At 32.9% G+C, this 20,161-nt stretch overlaps 1 protein-coding gene across 1 annotated transcript in view; it reads left to right on the forward strand.

Annotated features, from left to right (window-relative positions):
* Positions 1-14,667, forward strand: part of LOC131953008 (uncharacterized) — a 49,370-nt gene extending 34,703 nt beyond the window's left edge. The window contains exons 13-27 of the mRNA XM_059315981.1: positions 1,538-1,614; positions 1,945-2,095; positions 4,993-5,067; positions 5,268-5,324; positions 5,702-5,773; positions 6,171-6,239; positions 7,340-7,396; positions 7,595-7,696; positions 9,750-9,833; positions 10,598-10,681; positions 11,445-11,528; positions 12,293-12,376; positions 13,166-13,249; positions 14,041-14,124; positions 14,632-14,667. Of these exons, the coding sequence (XP_059171964.1) occupies positions 1,538-1,614; positions 1,945-2,095; positions 4,993-5,067; positions 5,268-5,324; positions 5,702-5,773; positions 6,171-6,239; positions 7,340-7,396; positions 7,595-7,696; positions 9,750-9,833; positions 10,598-10,681; positions 11,445-11,528; positions 12,293-12,376; positions 13,166-13,249; positions 14,041-14,124; positions 14,632-14,667 (1,200 nt within the window). The remainder of the gene's footprint in view (positions 1-1,537; positions 1,615-1,944; positions 2,096-4,992; positions 5,068-5,267; positions 5,325-5,701; positions 5,774-6,170; positions 6,240-7,339; positions 7,397-7,594; positions 7,697-9,749; positions 9,834-10,597; positions 10,682-11,444; positions 11,529-12,292; positions 12,377-13,165; positions 13,250-14,040; positions 14,125-14,631) is intronic.
* The last annotated feature ends 5,494 nt before the right edge of the window (positions 14,668-20,161 follow it).

Genomic DNA, 20,161 nt, shown 5'->3' on the forward strand with positions numbered 1-20,161 from the left:
AACCTGAATGCAATTCTACTTGAAGGAAGCATAAACAGCAACAAAATCAATCCAGATTTTTTAACAGGCACCTAAATAATATATTTGAAATACATTGTAATCGCAAAGTAGAAAACACAAGTGTTGGAAATGTGTGGACAGAGAAAAAGCAATCTAATTCAAGGAAGATTTTGGAAACATTTTGAGAACTGATTCGTATAAAATAGGGAAGCTACCCATGAAAACATAATGTAGCAGAGATGGATAAGCTTGAAAAGACAAGACCGAAATGAGAAAAATATGATGAAGATTAAGAATCATATATTGCACTTTTAGTAAAAGTAACTAAATGTTTTTATTTGATCAATTTGTACTATTAGTAATAATAAGTTAATAGTGTACAACATAATATAAAATCTTTTGCTCAAGCAACACAAAAATAAATTTACTAATTAAGCATCATTAGATTATATTACCAATTTATGGAGAGATAGATAATTCTGTTCTACATGAATACATATATATATATATATATCTATATATATATATATATATATGTATATATATATATATATGTATATATATATGTATATATGTATATATATATATATATATATATATATATATATATATATATATATATATATATATATATATATATATATATATATATATATATATATATATATATTGCCTATTTCTACTATCAGCTATTTAATCTCCAAAAATATGCTGTTTATTTTAACCATACTTTAAAGTATGTGTGTTGTGTTAAAGAAAATATACACACCAATATAAATCCATATTTCTTCTTTTAAAAGCCTAAATTGTTTAAAATTATTGACAAACTATTTCTTTATGGTTTAGAATGTTTCCGACACTTAACCACTAGACAAACCACATAAAATGACTATCTTAATAGAATCTGTACTTCATTTGCTGATAACACGGTTTACAAGGGCCATGCTGTACATTTGGATGGAAGTGGAAGTATGCTCTTCTTCAAGTACCTGTGTGCCATCATATCTGATGAGGAAACATAACTAGAAGCGTGACAAAAATTCTTCTCCTGGTACAAAAGTTAAACTCATGCAGTCATGAATCCAGGCCATGGAAGTGAGATGTTTAAGCAGACTTTTTATTATCCTATACATAAATCACATAACAATATGAGAGGTCACTGAAAGGATTGCTTAGGTCTTTGGTTTCAATGAGGACCTATTAAGAAATTGAGATGGTGGGGCATGTCCGACGAGCCAACAACCTATCAAAAACAAGAAACGCAGGGCACTGAGCCAGGAAGGAGAAGGCAAAGACAACATTGGATGGAAGACATCAATGAATGTGCTGGGCTCCCTGTTGGAGATCTACTTAGAGCAGCAGACTTGGAGAAAGTTGGCAGAAAATTATGAGAAAATCAACTGTGGTATCCAAAAGACCTTATGGTTTTAGGGATGACTGATTCATTGAACTTGGTTTACTTTAAATGTTGTTTAAATCGTAACCATTGTATGAACTAATGCCATGTTTTAAAACCAAATTGCTCAACTCATTTCAGGTCATTAACATTGATGTAATATCACCAGCATCAAAAATAGATAGCAGAGTGTTCGAGGATATTCCTTTTATCATATTGTAAGTAGAGATTGTAATGTGAAGTACAATTATTCAGGTCATACGTAAAATGATATTTAGTTAGGTTTTTGTTAAGTTCCTGCCTGTGGAGGAACTCGTCTTAATTTTATATTTTTAAATGAACCGCTTTTATAACTCTTGTCAATATCATTTTATTCAGTTTTTTACTTTTTTTTAGCATTCTTTTTTAATTTTCTTTATATTAAAAAATAAAAAAAAAGCATTTTTCCTACAGGGTTTTTAATAATAGCACATAGGCCTATATTTACATTTGATAAAAACATTAAGAAATAAACAAAAAAAAATATTTCTGCTAATTCTTTTTTTCAGACAATGTAGACTGAAAAAGATTTTTCCAGAGTTTCAAAATATGAAAATGGCATTTGACAAAAGCAAAAATAAAACAATGGAAACAATTTCTGATCAGTGTTTGGGAAAAATACACACCTTCATTAGAAGTAATCCAGCAAACTCATTAATCGTAAGTACAGAGAATTTCTAATAGATGTATTTGATCGTAATATTTTTATTACACCTAATTTTCTATATTACTACATAAAAGACATGACTCCCCTGGACATAAACCCCCACCCCCCAACATAAACCCCATGGATAATAAGATTTATATAAGGAAATAATAACGATGATGAGAACCAAAAAATAATTATTTAAATGAAATTAATGTAATTTTAAATGACTAACAAAAGAGTTTCTTCTTAAAAGCATGCTATTAGAAAGTCAAGGAGTGACCTTGGTTGTATTAAATCAAAGATAGGTCACCAACAACACCTTAGATATAGGTCATCCACATGTGGGAGCAGTGCGGATTTAAGTAACACATATTTAACAATGTAAAAGATGTGAGAGATTCACCGGCGGAAGCTTTGTTCATATCGACCTTGGCAGACAGAAGAATGGTATAAATATAACATCAAATTTATTTCTCCACAAATCTTATACATCTTGGAATGGAGTTTGTTTAATCTAATAAAGGCAATTTAAAAGTGATTTTTGAAGTCTAGGTTTACGTCAAGCAAAAAGATTTGGCAAACTGCGTTGTGTCATTTGAGTGTGCCAAAAAACGCAACAAGGCTGAATGCAAAGCAAAAATAAAGATTCATGGTGAACAGCTTGTTGGACGTTGTAATGAACATTCGCATGGACCAGATCCATCTCAACTTGAAGTGTGTAAAGTAGTGCAGCAGATGAAACAACTGGCAGAAGAAACTGAAACAACACCCCAGCAGATCATCACTCAGTCCATTACTACGTTTAGGGAGATGCAAAGGCCAAGCTGCCCTCGGTTCCACACATACGACGTAACATCAGGCGTCAAACATTAAAACACCCACTGTCTGGTCCAAGGAATGTTGCTGATATAATTATCCCTGATCAATATAAAATAACACAAGATGGACAACAATTTCTTCTGATCATTCTGGTGCCTAATCAAAAGATACGATGTTTTTGTTAGGAACGAAAGACAACCTTAGGTTATTGGAGGTTAATCAGCACTGGTTTATGGATGGTATATTCAAAACAACTCCTGCATTGTTTTCACAACTGTACACAGTCCATGCATTGGTCAATGGACGGACTTTACTTCAAAACAAAACACAGGAAACATAAACAGCACTCTTACAGCAACTAACGGTCTTGATACAAACCTGCAACCAATTTCTATTATGATTGACTTTGAAATGGCTATGATAAAAAGTGTTGAAAGGGTATTTCCAGAGTTTGAGGTAAAAGGATGCTTTTTCCATTTTAGCCAAAATATATACAGAAAAATACAGGACTCTGACCTTCAACAACGTTACCAAGTTGATAGTGAATTTGCTCTCAAGCTTAGAATGCTACCTGCGTTGGCTTTTGTGCCCACTGAACACATTAGTAATGCCTTTGATAAATTATCGGAAATTTTCCCCCAAGAAGCAAGGCCCATTGCACACTGTTTCGATGACTACTATATTGGCAGACCACAATGTCGAGGTCGGAGACAACCTATGTTTCCAATTGATATGTGGAACATGTACGCACATGCAGAAGACCATATGCCAAAAACAAACAACTCACTTTAAAGGCTGGCACAGAAGCTTCCATTCAAATATGGGATTTTGCCACCCAAATATTTGGAAATTCTTTGACTTTATTAAAAAGAAACAATCTTTCCAAGAGGTTTATTGTACACAGATAAATTCAGGTCACTGTTTACCAAAACAAAAAAAAATATATTAATAGCAGCGTTAGAATTTTCATTGTTGTTAAAATATTTTAAGAAGCTAACCATTATAGAGTATTTGCGAGGCATTGCTCACAATCTATCCTTTTAAAGTTATAATAAAACACTGGTATTTCTAATGTTTCTGTAACACTGCCTCAATAGGAATGCTTATTACACACTGAGGCGTTGTGTTTAAAAAGGCTGACCCTGCGAGATAGGCCTATAGCACACAATGGAACGACGCTTTTGTTGTCAAATACTGGATTTATTGACAATAACATCCAAGCCATAAACAGCGATATAGGACAGTAGAACAGTAGAGACGTAGAAAAAACTACAAAAACACTGTAGAAACCACATTAGAAAACAGCTGTAGCCCTAAAAACAAATGTAAACAATAGATTACATGACTGAAAATACTACCACGTGTAGGCTACACAAACTACACAAATACACTGGTGTAATAAAATAGGTTATGGCCAGTACACAATACTGCCAATAAGTACCAACAAGTATTGCAATGATAAATACTTAAATAAATACTTAACCTAACTAATGTGCAACATGCAGCACTAGCAGAAATACACAAATAAGTACTCTAAGATACTTCATACCTAGTCTGCAACATGCAGCACTAGTAGAAATAGTACAGTAATAAACATAATTTTCATTACTACATTACCTTCATTAGGTCTACATGATCTACTTATCATAGGCAACGGGACCCTCCGTGTCCACAGCAGCCTTGGGTCTGATTGACACGGCCACAGGCACGAACTACACATAATCCCATGTCACATGACACGGAATAGAAGTAAAAATCGCTCACAAAAAAGCATGAAAAAAACTATATCAACAGGTGCGGTCCCACAGGGGCCACAACCCAATAAATTATAACTTATAATTTATCTCTCTTGGCTGGTAACTAGGGAATGTGTTACATTTTTTTTTTTATTATTAATTTTGGTTCTCATCATCTTTGGTTTTTCCTTGTATAAACCTCAATGGGGGGGGGTATTGTCCAGGGGGGTTTATATCTCAGGTGGGGGGGGGGGGGGTTTGTCCAGGGTTTTTTGACAAGAAACCAAAAGACATTGTTTTAAGATTTGTAATCAAATTCATATTTAAAACAATTAGTTCTCATTTCTTATTAGCCAAACCTTACATTAATTTCTGGAGAGCTGGAAATTATGTTACTGGAAAGAAGAATAACTTCTAAAAATTTATTTGTAAGTATCTGTTAATAACCTAAAGAGTTATTTACTTTAAATGAACTATTGAAACCAGATTAAAGAAAAAAGTAACTGAAGCATTGTTTTACTCTTTTTATATACAGCAACATATTTCGGTAGTATGGGAATTGAGATCCAGAAAATATGAATATGTATATTTTTAATACGTATTACTCATTTTAATCGTTTTATTGTAGGTAAATTTCCAGAAATCTTTAACAGAAAGCAAATTATTCTTTTATACTTTGAATAAAGTAAGCATTCTTTTCTACATAAAATTGCTAAATTACGTTGAATTATTACATTTTATCATTTGTATCGATTTTTGTTTATTAAATGCAAAACATAATTTCTTGTTGTCTTACAAAACAGTATTTTTAATCTAATCATTTGGGTGAACATTGTTTTGTTTTTATAAGAAACGATAATTGTTAAGAACATATTTCATCAGTCGAGGTTTTATTCCATTATTAGTTGCATGCTTAACCAATCATCATCATATTTTCGTGCACTATTCCTAGATGCCTTTGTTTCACTAATGTGAGTCAAATACTTATCATTAAAGTTAACATTTTCTGAAACGTTCATGTTTTAGTTTGGATCCTAAAACTAAATTATGTCTTCTTTTAAGGCTGAAGAAGAATGTGTTTTTAGTAGAAATGTAAACACATGGGCAAATAATGTTAAAGCCACAGTAAGCACAGTAAGCTCAAAAGCAATATTTTATCAATTTAATTAGTTACAGTTTGTCAAGTACTTATAAATGGAATAACAAACAAAATTTCCTCTTGCATTTTCATGTTTTTTAATTTAGTTTTAGTTAAATCTGACATGTAAGATTAAAAACTGAGCTATTGATGTACTGATTTTAAAATATAAAAATTCTTTTATTTTGAACTTTTTTAGAAAAAAAAAGTAATATGTATGATACATTATTAAATAGTTAGATATATGTTAGATAGTGTAAATAATTTTCAACTATTAGATATTTTATGTATAAATTTAAGACTGTTGCCTTTTACTTGCTATATTTTACTAGTTATTTATATTAGTCTTCTAAGAGTAAGCAATGCCAATTTATTTAAATTTTTAATATTTAGATGATAAAAGAACTTCAGTTGATGACTAATACTAAAGCAACCATTCTGAATGGGGAGTTTGAAGATAAAGTAAGTTTTTAATGCATAGGCCTATATGTAATGCTCGTTGCAGTTTAAACACATACAAAAAATAAGTGTAATTTAAACATATTTGAACCGACTTTTTTTGACAATCGTTCACTTTGCAAAAAAAAAAAAATTACTATGTTGTGAGTAAAACAAATATTGTCATATATCACGTAAATCATTTGAAAAGTTGACCCTATAAGCATATATATGTGAACATAATAATAATTAACTGTAATATACTGTGATATGTCCCGTGACAAGTATATATTTTATAAGTGATACAGCACATATATTTTAGCAGCAGCTTCAGATTTATTTATGCCTCTACGGTCTTATTGGATGACGGACAAAAAATCCTTTAATATTGTGCTGTAATTTTGTTGTTACAGACTTGTCAGTACTTCAAAAAACTTTAATGTAAGAATAACAATAAGTGCTAAATAACCATGATGATTAAAGTAATAAAAACTTAAAGATTAATGATAATAAGATGAACAATATGAGCTCATGAGATCTTTTAAATATTTTAACGACAAAAACTTTTAAGAAAGAAAGAAAATAAAGTTCACTTTCTTTTTTCAGTATGTTTAAAACGTTTGTTATTATAGAGATTTTTTAAATTTAATTTTTTTCTCTATTTTTTTTTAATAATTTATGATTTATGAAGCCAACACATCAGACGCTAGCAATCTCTAAAAGAGGATTTTCTACTCATTAAAGCAGCCGCCGTGACCACAAATTACATAGCAAGCTGATTAAGCGGCCGCTACCTTAATTTAGCTACCTCCCCTTAGCTTAAAATGGTTTAAAAACTCAATTTCCTGCTCCTTATAACCCTTACTTATTTGACTCTACGATTGTAAACATTTGGCGTGAACCACAGCTCAGCAAACAAATCACTAGCATTTAATCATGTTATCTTCCCTTAGTTTTGAAACCTTATAATTATTTTTAATTGCTAATTAACACCTAAATAAATTTAAAAAATACATATCCTTGTATTGTGATTGAAGGGGAAGTGTCTCTTTTGTTTTATAATAGTTGCATAAATCCAAACTAAAAGAAAACGTTTTTAATAGTTAACTATATTTTATTTATAGGTTGCATATGGCACCTGCTCCACATCATTGTCATGTGGTGAAATTCTCCAGAACCTTGTATGAATTTCTTTCACAATTTAGTTTTACATTTTAGTTTTTCATTTCTTTTTCTTATAAAACTCTAAAATGCATTGATACTGTGGTGTTCGATATATTTTGACTAATATTTCAATTGAGCCAAGCATTATAAACATTATAAAATGCGTTTTTCATGTTTAATGCTGCATTTTCCATGGTTAAAACATTTTATTTCAGAAAAAGTGGGTGATTATTGGTAGCATCACGGAGGTTATGATAGTTTTGATTTGCGTGGTTCTCTTGAAGTACATGTACTTCATGAAAGGCAATAATATAAAGGTTTGTAATAAACATCCAATGTATTTTCATAATTAACAGTCTTCAATAAAAGTCATTCCATCCATTGGCTGAACTAGAAAAGAAGGGCCACCCCGCAAAGAAATTTTCTGGGCCCCATACATATATATATATATATACATATAAATATATATATATATATATATATATATATATATAAACAAAATACTATAATACGAACATAGAATAGGCCTACTCACTTCGGGCTTAATCGAGTTTCGAAAATTAAAAAATTAGAAATCCTGAGTTTTTTTTATTAAAACAAGTTACAACAGCACATCATTTGTGTGAGTGCTATAGGTCTGTTTTGAACATCTCTGTTTCAATATTATGGCTGCCATAATGCTTCCTATAAGCAAGTCGGTCAAAAGAATATGAAGCATGAAAGCTCTGTTAATGTAATGAATTTTTGCGTTATGTTAATTTTTATGTTTTTGTTTTGTATTTATGTTATTAGTTTTAAATACATTTCCTTAGTAGTTGGGGCATGAGTTTGTACACACTACCACAAACACGCCTCGTTTTTGGCTGATGGTGAAAGAAACACCCCTCGGTGACGGCCTTTGTGTCAGAGGCCTCACGGGGCTCTTGGGACATGGCCACCGTCTGAGGCCACTTATGCCCCTGTGCTTAGATAGCCACTGGGGATCTTGGGGTGCTCAGCTACACATTTTAAGCAAATGTTAGGTCTATGATTACTCAAAAACTACCCAAATTTTACGGAAGTTGGGATGGTCTCAACTTCTCTTCCTAAAGCTTATTGTGAAATACTCAAGGGAGAGAATTGTAAAACAAATAGAACTAAACGTACATAAAACCGAAATAGTAAAAATAGTAGTTCTACCAATACAACGAACAAACATTTAACATTATATATAATATAACAATGGATAATGGGCCCACAATCCAAGCTATAAAGAAGCAAAAGTCGTCTTAATATCTAACGGCCTGTCACGCGATTGACTTTGATTTATTTTCAAAAGAATTTTGCCTACAACAGTGTGTAATTGATAGTAGGAGAAAGAGGACGGGATGATGTCTATAGAATAAAGATAATCCAACCTCAGCTAGATTATTTTTTTTTACAAAACAACCATCAAATCTAAAATGCAAAATAGTTATTACTTTTAACTATACAAAAAATTGATTATGGTCGCCTGTGAACCCCTACAAGGCAGCAGTTGTTTGATTTTGGAGTTGTCTCTCCTAGAAGAAAGCTGTCCCCAACTAACAAGCCTCATCTGCCTGAGGGTTCGAACTCGAGACTTTTTCGGTTTTTTAGCAACCATAAGCTTTACCGACTCGATCACGCCGACCCCTTCTTATTAGAATAATTGTAACGTTTCTTAGATGTTCAAACAAACTGCCGACCCCTTGCCAACACAATTAAGTATGCATGTCAGCTGGTTATGCGCCATTGAGGCTATTGACTCCGATTTCAGCCCGCCTTTCTTTTTTTTATTTGCTTCTATTGCCCTTGTCCAATTAAGAACAAACTACAAGGCAGCAGTTGTTTGATTTTGGAGTTGTCTCTCCTAGAAGAAAGCTGTCCCCAACTAACAAGCCTCATCTGCCCGAGGGTTCGAACTCGAGACTTTTGCGGTTTTTAAGCAACTATGAGCTTTACCGACTCGATCACGCCGGTCTTATTAGAATAATTGTAACGTTTCTTAGGTGTTCAAACAAACTGCATTATTATTTCTTTTTTTTAAAAGCGTTCAATTGTAATAAAAAGAATAAATAGACAGATGAAATTAGTTTGAAATTTGAAAATCTAAATTTACTCAACTTTTACAATATTTCACTTTCTTAATTCATTTATTATGATCATTATGCTTAAAAGAGTATAATTAATGCGGTTTACGAAAACAAAAGTCTGTAGTAACGAGTCTATATTCACTTTTAAAAGCCCTACACAATCAAATCATGTCATAAAAGAAAACTATTGTAAAATTACATTATATGCTAACATGCTATACTTTTACAAATAATAATACTCTTAATAATTGTAAATTCCGTTACACTTGTCTCTTAGGATTTAGGAATTGATACTGTTGATGTCATTGAGGATCTTCCAGGTGTTCCCAAGGTGTCGGAGAGCACTGATTCAATCACTAAAGTTTGTATTATCTCATTAGAATTCTTCCTCTTCTTTGTTCTTAATTTTTACTGTTGGAAGGGATCAAACTCGAGACTTTTCGGTTTAGCAACCATGAGCTTTTACCGACACGACCACGCCGACCCCTTGCCAACACAATTAAGTATACATGTCAGCTGGTTATGCGCCATTGAGGCTATTGACTCCGATTTCAGCCCGCCTTTCTTTTTTTTATTTGCTTCTATTGCCCTTGTCCAATTAAGAACAAACTACAAGGCAGCAGTTGTTTGATTTTGGAGTTGTCTCTTCTAGAAGAAAGCTGTCCCCAACTAACAAGCCTCATCTGCCCGAGGGTTCGAACTCGAGACTTTTTCGGTTTTTTAGCAACCATAAGCTTTACCGACTCGATCACGCCGATCTTATTAGAATAATTGTAACGTTTCTTAGGTGTTCAAACAAACTGCATAATTATTTCTTTTTTTTAAAAGCGTTCAATTGTAATAAAAAGAATAAATAGACAAATGAAATTTGTTGGAAATTTGAAAATCTAAATTTACTCAACTTTTACAATATTTCACTTTCTTAATTCATTAATTATGTTCATTATGCGGTTTAAAAAAAAAAGTCTGTAGTAACGAGTCTATATTCACTTTTAAAAGCCCTACACAATCAAATCATGTCATAAAAGAAAACTATTGTAAAATTACATTATATGCTAACATGCTATACTTTTACAAATAATAATACTCTTAATAATTGTAAATTCCGTTACACTTGTCTCTTAGGATTTAGGAATTGATACTGTTGATGTCATTGAGGATCTTCCAGGTGTTCCCAAGGTGTCGGAGAGCACTGATTCAATCACTAAAGTTTGTATTATCTCATTAGAATTCTTCCTCTTCTTTGTTCTTAATTTTTACTGTTGGAAGGGATCAAACTCGAGACTTTTCGGTTTAGCAACCATGAGCTTTTACCGACACGACCACGCCGACCCCTTGCCAACACAATTAAGTATACATGTCAGCTGGTTATGCGCCATTGAGGCTATTGACTCCGATTTCAGCCCGCCTTTCTTTTTTTTATTTGCTTCTATTGCCCTTGTCCAATTAAGAACAAACTACAAGGCAGCAGTTGTTTGATTTTGGAGTTGTCTCTTCTAGAAGAAAGCTGTCCCCAACTAACAAGCCTCATCTGCCCGAGGGTTCGAACTCGAGACTTTTTCGGTTTTTTAGCAACCATAAGCTTTACCGACTCGATCACGCCGATCTTATTAGAATAATTGTAACGTTTCTTAGGTGTTCAAACAAACTGCATAATTATTTCTTTTTTTTAAAAGCGTTCAATTGTAATAAAAAGAATAAATAGACAAATGAAATTTGTTGGAAATTTGAAAATCTAAATTTACTCAACTTTTACAATATTTCACTTTCTTAATTCATTAATTATGTTCATTATGCGGTTTAAAAAAAAAGTCTGTAGTAACGAGTCTATATTCACTTTTAAAAGCCCTACACAATCAAATCATGTCATAAAAGAAAACTATTGTAAAATTACATTATATGCTAACATGCTATACTTTTACAAATAATAATACTCTTAATAATTGTAAATTCCGTTACACTTGTCTCTTAGGATTTAGGAATTGATACTGTTGATGTCATTGAGGATCTTCCAGGTGTTCCCAAGGTGTCGGAGAGCACTGATTCAATCACTAAAGTTTGTATTATCTCATTAGAATTCTTCCTCTTCTTTGTTCTTAATTTTTACTGTTGGAAGGGATCAAACTCGAGACTTTTCGGTTTAGCAACCATGAGCTTTTACCGACACGACCACGCCGACCCCTTGCCAACACAATTAAGTATACATGTCAGCTGGTTATGCCCCATTGAGGCTATTGACTCCGATTTCAGCCCGCCTTTCTTTTTTTTATTTGCTTCTATTGCCCTTGTCCAATTAAGAACAAACTACAAGGCAGCAGTTGTTTGATTTTGGAGTTGTCTCTTCTAGAAGAAAGCTGTCCCCAACTAACAAGCCTCATCTGCCCGAGGGTTCGAACTCGAGACTTTTTCGGTTTTTTAGCAACCATAAGCTTTACCGACTCGATCACGCCGATCTTATTAGAGTAATTGTAACGTTTCTTAGGTGTTCAAACAAACTGCATAATTATTTCTTTTTTTTAAAAGCGTTCAATTGTAATAAAAAGAATAAATAGACAAATGAAATTTGTTGGAAATTTGAAAATCTAAATTTACTCAACTTTTACAATATTTCACTTTCTTAATTCATTAATTATGTTCATTATGCGGTTTAAAAAAAAAAGGCTGTAGTAACGAGTCTATATTCACTTTTAAAAGCCCTACACAATCAAATCATGTCATAAAAGAAAACTATTGTAAAATTACATTATATGCTAACATGCTATACTTTTACAAATAATAATACTCTTAATAATTGTAAATTCCGTTACACTTGTCTCTTAGGATTTAGGAATTGATACTGTTGATGTCATTGAGGATCTTCCAGGTGTTCCCAAGGTGTCGGAGAGCACTGATTCAATCACTAAAGTTTGTATTATCTCATTAGAATTCTTCCTCTTCTTTGTTCTTAATTTTTACTGTTGGAAGGGATCAAACTCGAGACTTTTCGGTTTAGCAACCATGAGCTTTTACCGACACGACCACGCCGACCCCTTGCCAACACAATTAAGTATACATGTCAGCTGGTTATGCCCCATTGAGGCTATTGACTCCGATTTCAGCCCGCCTTTCTTTTTTTTATTTGCTTCTATTGCCCTTGTCCAATTAAGAACAAACTACAAGGCAGCAGTTGTTTGATTTTGGAGTTGTCTCTCCTAGAAGAAAGCTGTCCCCAACTAACAAGCCTCATCTGCCCGAGGGTTCGAACTCTAGACTTTTTCGGTTTTTAAGAAACCATGAGCTTTACCGACTCGATCACGCCGATCTTATTAGAATAATTGTAACGTTTTTTAGGTGTTCAAACAAACTGCATAATTATTTCTTTTTTTTTTGAAAGCGTTCAATTGTAATAAAAAGAATAAATAGACAAATGAAATTTGTTTGAAATTTGAAAATCTAAATTTACTCAACTTTTACAATATTTCACTTTCTTAATTCATTAATTATGATCATTATGCTTAAAAGAGTATAATTAATGCGGTTTACGAAAACAAAAGTCTGTAGTAACGAGTCTATATTCACTTTTAAAAGCCCTACACAATCAAATCATGTCAAAAAAGAAAACTATTGTAAAATTGCATTATATGCTAACATGCTATACTTTTACAAATAATAATACTCTTAATAATTGTAAATTCCATTACACTTGTCTCTTAGGATTTAGGAATTGATACTGTTGATGTCATTGAGGATCTTCCAGGTGTTCCCAAGGTGTCGGAGAGCACTGATTCAATCACTAAAGTTTGTATTATCTCATTAGAATTCTTCCTCTTCTTTGTTCTTAATTTTTACTGTTGGAAGGGATCGAACTCGAGACTTTTCGGTTTAGCAACCATGAGCTTTTACCGACACGACCACGCCGACCCCTTGCCAACACAATTAAGTATACGTGTCAGCTGGTTATGCGCCATTGAGGCTATTGACTCCGATTTCAGCCCGCCTTTCTTTTTTTTATTTGCTTCTATTGCCCTTGTCCAATTAAGAACAAACTACAAGGCAGCAGTTGTTTGATTTTGGCGTTGTCTCTCCTAGAAGAAAGCTGTCCCCAGCTAACAAGCCTCATCTGCCCGAGGGTTCGAACACGAGACTTTTTTGGTTTTTTAGCAACCATGAGCTTTACCGACTCGATCACGCCGACCCCTTCTTATTAGAATAATTGTAACGTTTCTTAGATGTTCAAACAAACTGCATAATTATTTTTTTTTTTTAAAAGCATTCAATTGTAATAAAAAGAATAAATAGACAAATGAAATTTGTTTGAAATTTGAAAATCTAAATTTACTCAACTTTTACAATATTTCACTTTCTTAATTCATTTATTATGATCATTATGCTTAAAAGAGTATAATTAATGCGGTTTACGAAAAAAAAGTCTGTAATAACGAGTCTATATTCACTTTTAAAAGCCCTACACAATCAAATCATGTCATAAAAGAAAACTATTGTAAAATTACATTATATGCTAACATGCTATACTTTTACAAATAATAATACTCTTAATAATTGTAAATTCCGTTACACTTATCTCTTAGGATTTAGGAATTGATACTGTTGATGTCATTGAGGATCTTCCAGGTGTTCCCAAGGTGTCGGAGAGCACTGATTCAAACCCTAAAGTTTGTATTTTGTTAAAACGATAATTATTTCTTTTTATAAGCGTTGACATTTATAAATGACAAAAATAGAAAATTGAAATAAGTTTGAAACTGTTTTATCTAAATTCAGTCATGTTTTACTATAGTCTTTTTTTTTTAATTTATTAACTATGGTCTTCATGCTTTAAAGATTTTAGAATTTTTGTTGTCTTCAATAAATGCACTTGTCATAAAGCGTTCATGTGTAATTATCAGCAGAAAATGACGAATGAAATATTTTTACAAAAAATTTCTACTTTAAAATTGCTACTCTACAGTTTTTTTTACCATGCTGGAATGATACTCAGCTAAAAACTGCGCTAGAAAATTTCGCAACTGGCATTTTGTTTCCTCAAATCCATCATTTATTCCACGATTAAAATGTCTCAGCATAGTTAGTTTGTATTTGCTCATTGCGCATTTTTCTCTGAACCCTTTTAATATTAATCTAATTTTTGTAGGAGTCCTCTTTTTCTTTCTCTTTTGTAGCAGTTACGAAAGTTGTTGGAAAGTGACCTGCTATAAGTCATGACAAGACTAGGTCACATGCAATCAAAGCTTTTGTTGCTTCTTGAGAGTATCCTAATACTCATCGAGGACTTTTTGTCGAGACTGTCATTCTATCGTGACTTGCTTAAACCTAGAACTTAGAATGTTTACCCTCTTTTTTCTGTGCGACCTGCGCTGATGTGTTATTTTCGTGTATGGTTCTTACATTCCAACTAATGTGGTTTTAGTCTTAGGCTTTAGGAGATTTGTAAACAGGTTAAATTCCTTGAGGCGTTTGCTGGTATTCATCATGGGCTATTATAAAGTGGGGCCCCTTAGACCAAGCTGGGTTGGTGTATTTGCAGTTTCTGTAGTTCTACCCTCCTCATTTCTCAACTGGGCTTGGGATCGACTTAGGTAGAATTCTTTGCCTTTTGTGTTGACGGCATATATCATTAGGTCAAAGTCCATTTCACTTTTATTTAGGTGAGCTAATAAGGCTTTTATTAGTGTTAACCATAATTATTATAATGTGTACACTTTGATTCGATGAAAGAAAACTTTATTTGTTAATCTCCAGTCACCAAAACAACCCAAGATACCGAAGAAAAATGGGTCTACTAAGGCCTGGAATCCATCCATTATCATCAGCTACAATGATGAATCATTGTATAAAGTAAATAATTTCTTCGCAACCTAGTTCTTCGCATAGATGTTTTTTTTTAAACTTACAATATCATAAAGCAAGTCTTTTACTATATAAAACAGTTTATATTGTATTAGGTTTACATCATATATATATATATATATATATATATATATATATATGTTTGAAATGACTGAGGTGAAGTGCTCATAAATACAGGCATGCGGCTTAAACAATTCATTAGTAACAAGAATAACTGTATCAGTACGGTATTAACAAATTCCGATATAGAAATAAAAATATGGTTAGTTTGGGTTTTTAATAGAAAGTAAACGCACAATAAAACATCCAAAATCGGATTTTCGACTTAAGCTATTTCAAGACAATGTTATTTGTCAGAGCAAAATATAGGCATTTAAAACAAAAAAATTTCGACAAAAATAATAATTTTATAACAGTCACACGAAAATTGAAAGAGAAGGGTAGAAATATGTTATAGCAGCAAAGAATCTATTTCCTCAAAAGCTTAATTACTTAGTGAATTAAATATATGTTATAGCTTTCTTATGTAAAATTTGAAAAGAAAATACTTTTTTTTTTCAACAGTCGGTACAGAAATGAAAAAAAGTGAACTTAAAAGACCACGAAATTTATCACCAAGATAATTGTTTCGACATGAATTTGACACAGACCCCATTCAACTCTCAGGCCAATTTGGGCAAATATCTCTGTTGCCGCCACAGTAGAATCGCATATAAGTAATATGAGAAATGTAACACACAGAATGTGAAACTGATCAAAGTTATGGTTGGTCAGATCTGCTGGAGGTTTTTTGTTTCTTTCTTCATTTATAGCTTTTATTTTTTTCATTAGCACATCTCAAAATTAAATACCATTTTTTATTTTATTAATATGATTTATTAAATGATTTAAAATTAAAAAAAAAATAGTTAACAGGCATCGAAGTTATTGCATTTTTGTTCAAATATGACAGTATACAGTTTTTTTTGGTTCTAAATGTGTAATATTTTTTAACTCTTCAAGTTTAATCAAAACATTTTTGTTAGTTTAAAAATTTTGCAAAAAATCGTAAGGATGGTCAAATTATACTTTAGAATCACAATGAATGTTTATACATCATTGTATAATCATGATTTGTCTTCCTGAATAGTAATTGTTGATTAACTCTTTCTATACCAGAGGGGTCTCTACCTATTGAACTTAATATTTTAATGACCCAATTTGTTTTACACAGCCCTCACTTAATTAAACAATAAAGCTCCTTTGTTTTTGCAACTATATGCATGAATTATACATCCAAAGGAACACAAATACATTTTCTACAAGATTATATGAAGATAATTGCAAGTTATATTAAAGAAAGTAGGTTTTTTACATGTTAAAATGATTTGTTAGTGTAACAACAGATAAAAAAAGAAATGTCAACCTTACATAACCACAGTTCATCAACCACTTTTACTAAATATCCATATATATACAACACATCCAAATATGAAAGAAAACACTTGTAAAATAAAAAAGTTATGCACACTAAACTAAAAAGATTGAAAAGTTGAAAACAGGACATATTTTTTACAACTTTTAGCATACTAAGATTTATAGTTACTCTTAGAAAGCCAAATTCTAAAACAGGGCTCCTTACATAAAAAAGATTGACCAGGACAATCTGCATATATATATATATATATATATATATATATATATATATATATATATATATATATATATATACATATATATATATATATATATATATATATATTTACGGTTCTTTTGCGAGCACCTAGTTTACTACAGACTTGACAATTATGGTCTTTATTGAACGACTTAGGGAAATGTATTTTAGCGGCTATCCAAATGGTTGGATTGTCTGTTAATGTATTTTAGTGGCTAGCTGAATGGTTGGATTGTCTGTTAATGTATTTTAGTGGCTAGCTAAATGGTTGGATTGTCTGTTAATGTATTTTAGTGGCTAGCTGAATGGTTGGATTGTCTGTTAATGTATTTTAGTGGCTAGCTGAATGATTGGATTGTCTGTTAATGTATTTTAGTGGCTAGCCGAATGGTTGGATTGTTTGTTAATGTATTTTAGCTGCTAGCCGAATGGTTGGATTGTCTGTTAATGTATTTTAGTGGCTAGCTGAATGGTTGGATTGTCTGTTAATGTATTTTAGTGGCTAGCTGAATGGTTGGATTGTCTGTTAATGTATTTGAGCTGCTAGCCGAATGGTTGGATTGTCTGTTAATGTATTTTAGCTGCTAGCTGAATGGTTGGATTGTCTGTTAATATATTTTAGTGGCTAGCTGAATGGTTGGATTGTCTGTTAATGTATTTTAGTGGCTAGCCGAATGGTTGGATTGTCTGTTAATGTATTTTAGCGGCTAGCCGAATGGTTGGATTGTCCGTTAATGTATTTTAGCTGCTAGCCAAATGTTTGGATTGTCTGTTAATGTATTTTAGCGGCTAGCCGAATGGTTGGATTGTCCGTTAATGTATTTTAGCTGCTAGCCAAATGTTTGGATTGTCTGTTAATGTATTTTAGTGGCTAGCTGAATGGTTGGATTGTCTGTTAATGTATTTTAGTGGCTAGCTGAATGGTTGGATTGTCTGTTAATGTATTTTAGGGGCTAGCCGAATGGTTGGATTGCCTGTTAATGTATTTTAGCTGCTAGCCGAATGGTTGGATTGCCTGTTAATGTATTTTAGCTGCTAGCCGAATGGTTGGATTGTCTGTTTATGTATTTTAGTGGCTAGCTGAATGGTTGGATTGTCTGTTAATGTATTTTAGCTGCTCACCGAATGGTTGGATTGTCTGTTAATGTATTTTAGGGGCTAGCCGAATGGTTGGATTGCCTGTTAATGTATTTTAGCTGCTAGCCGAATGGTTGGATTGCCTGTTAATGTATTTTAGCTGCTAGCCGAATGGTTGGATTGTCTGTTTATGTATTTTAGTGGCTAGCTGAATGGTTGGATTGTCTGTTAATGTATTTTAGCTGCTCGCCGAATGGTTGGATTGTCTGTTAATGTATTTTAGCTGCTAGCCGAATGGTTGGATTGTCTGTTAATGTATTTTAGTGGCTAGCTGAATGGTTGGATTGTCTGTTAATGTATTTTAGCTGCTAGCCGAATGGTTGGATTGTCTGTTAATGTATTGTAGTGGCTAGCCGAATGGTTGGATTGTCTGTTAATGTATTTTAGTGGCTAGCCGAATGGTTGGATTGTCTGTTAATGTATTTTAGTGGCTAGCTGAATGGTTGGATTGTCTGTTAATGTATTTTAGTGGCTAGCCGAATGGTTGGATGGTCTGTTAATGTATTTTAGTGGATAGCCCAATGATTGGATTGTCTGTTAATGTATTTTAGCTGCTAGCCGAATGGTTGGATTGTCTGTTAATGTATTTTAGTGGCTAGCTGAATGGTTGGATTGTCTGTTAATGTATTTTAGCTGCTCGCCGAATGGTTGGATTGTCTGTTAATGTTTTTTAGTGGCTAGCTGAATGGTTGGATTGTCTGTTAATGTATTTTAGCTGCTAGCCGAATAGTTGGATTGTCTGTTAATGTATTTTAGTGGCTAGCTGAATGGTTGGGATTGTCTGTTAATGTATTTTAGCTGCTCACCGAATGGTTGGATTGTCTGTTAATGTATTTTAGGGGCTAGCCGAATGGTTGGATTGCCTGTTAATGTATTTTAGCTGCTAGCCGAATGGTTGGATTGCCTGTTAATGTATTTTAGCTGCTAGCCGAATGGTTGGATTGTCTGTTTATGTATTTTAGTGGCTAGCTGAATGGTTGGATTGTCTGTTAATGTATTTTAGCTGCTCGCCGAATGGTTGGATTATCTGTTAATGTATTTTAGCTGCTAGCCGAATGGTTGGATTGTCTGTTAATGTATTTTAGTGGCTAGCTGAATGGTTGGATTGTCTGTTAATGTATTTTAGCTGCTAGCCGAATGGTTGGATTGTCTGTTAATGTATTGTAGTGGCTAGCCGAATGGTTGGATTGTCTGTTAATGTATTTTAGTGGCTAGCCGAATGGTTGGATTGTCTGTTAATGTATTTTAGTGGCTAGCTGAATGGTTGGATTGTCTGTTAATGTATTTTAGTGGCTAGCCGAATGGTTGGATGGTCTGTTAATGTATTTTAGTGGATAGCCCAATGATTGGATTGTCTGTTAATGTATTTTAGCTGCTAGCCGAATGGTTGGATTGTCTGTTAATGTATTTTAGTGGCTTGCCGAATGGTTGGATTGTCTGTTAATGTATTTTAGCGGCTAGCCGAATGGTTGGATTGTCCGTTAATGTATTTTAGCTGCTCACCGAATGGTTGGATTGTCTGTTAATGTATTTTAGGGGCTAGCCGAATGGTTGGATTGCCTGTTAATGTATTTTAGCTGCTAGCCGAATGGTTGGATTGCCTGTTAATGTATTTTAGCTGCTAGCCGAATGGTTGGATTGTCTGTTTATGTATTTTAGTGGCTAGCTGAATGGTTGGATTGTCTGTTAATGTATTTTAGCTGCTCGCCGAATGGTTGGATTGTCTGTTAATGTATTTTAGCTGCTAGCCGAATGGTTGGATTGTCTGTTAATGTATTTTAGTGGCTAGCTGAATGGTTGGATTGTCTGTTAATGTATTTTAGCTGCTAGCCGAATGGTTGGATTGTCTGTTAATGTATTGTAGTGGCTAGCCGAATGGTTGGATTGTCTGTTAATGTATTTTAGTGGCTAGCCGAATGGTTGGATTGTCTGTTAATGTATTTTAATGACTAGCTGAATGGTTGGATTGTCTGTTAATGTATTTTAGTGGCTAGCCGAATGGTTGGATGGTCTGTTAATGTATTTTAGTGGATAGCCCAATGATTGGATTG

Source organism: Physella acuta, unplaced genomic scaffold, assembly GCF_028476545.2.
Source record: "Physella acuta isolate Inbredline_101_S28 unplaced genomic scaffold, ASM2847654v3 ptg000899l, whole genome shotgun sequence".
NCBI lineage: Eukaryota > Metazoa > Mollusca > Gastropoda > Physidae > Physella > Physella acuta.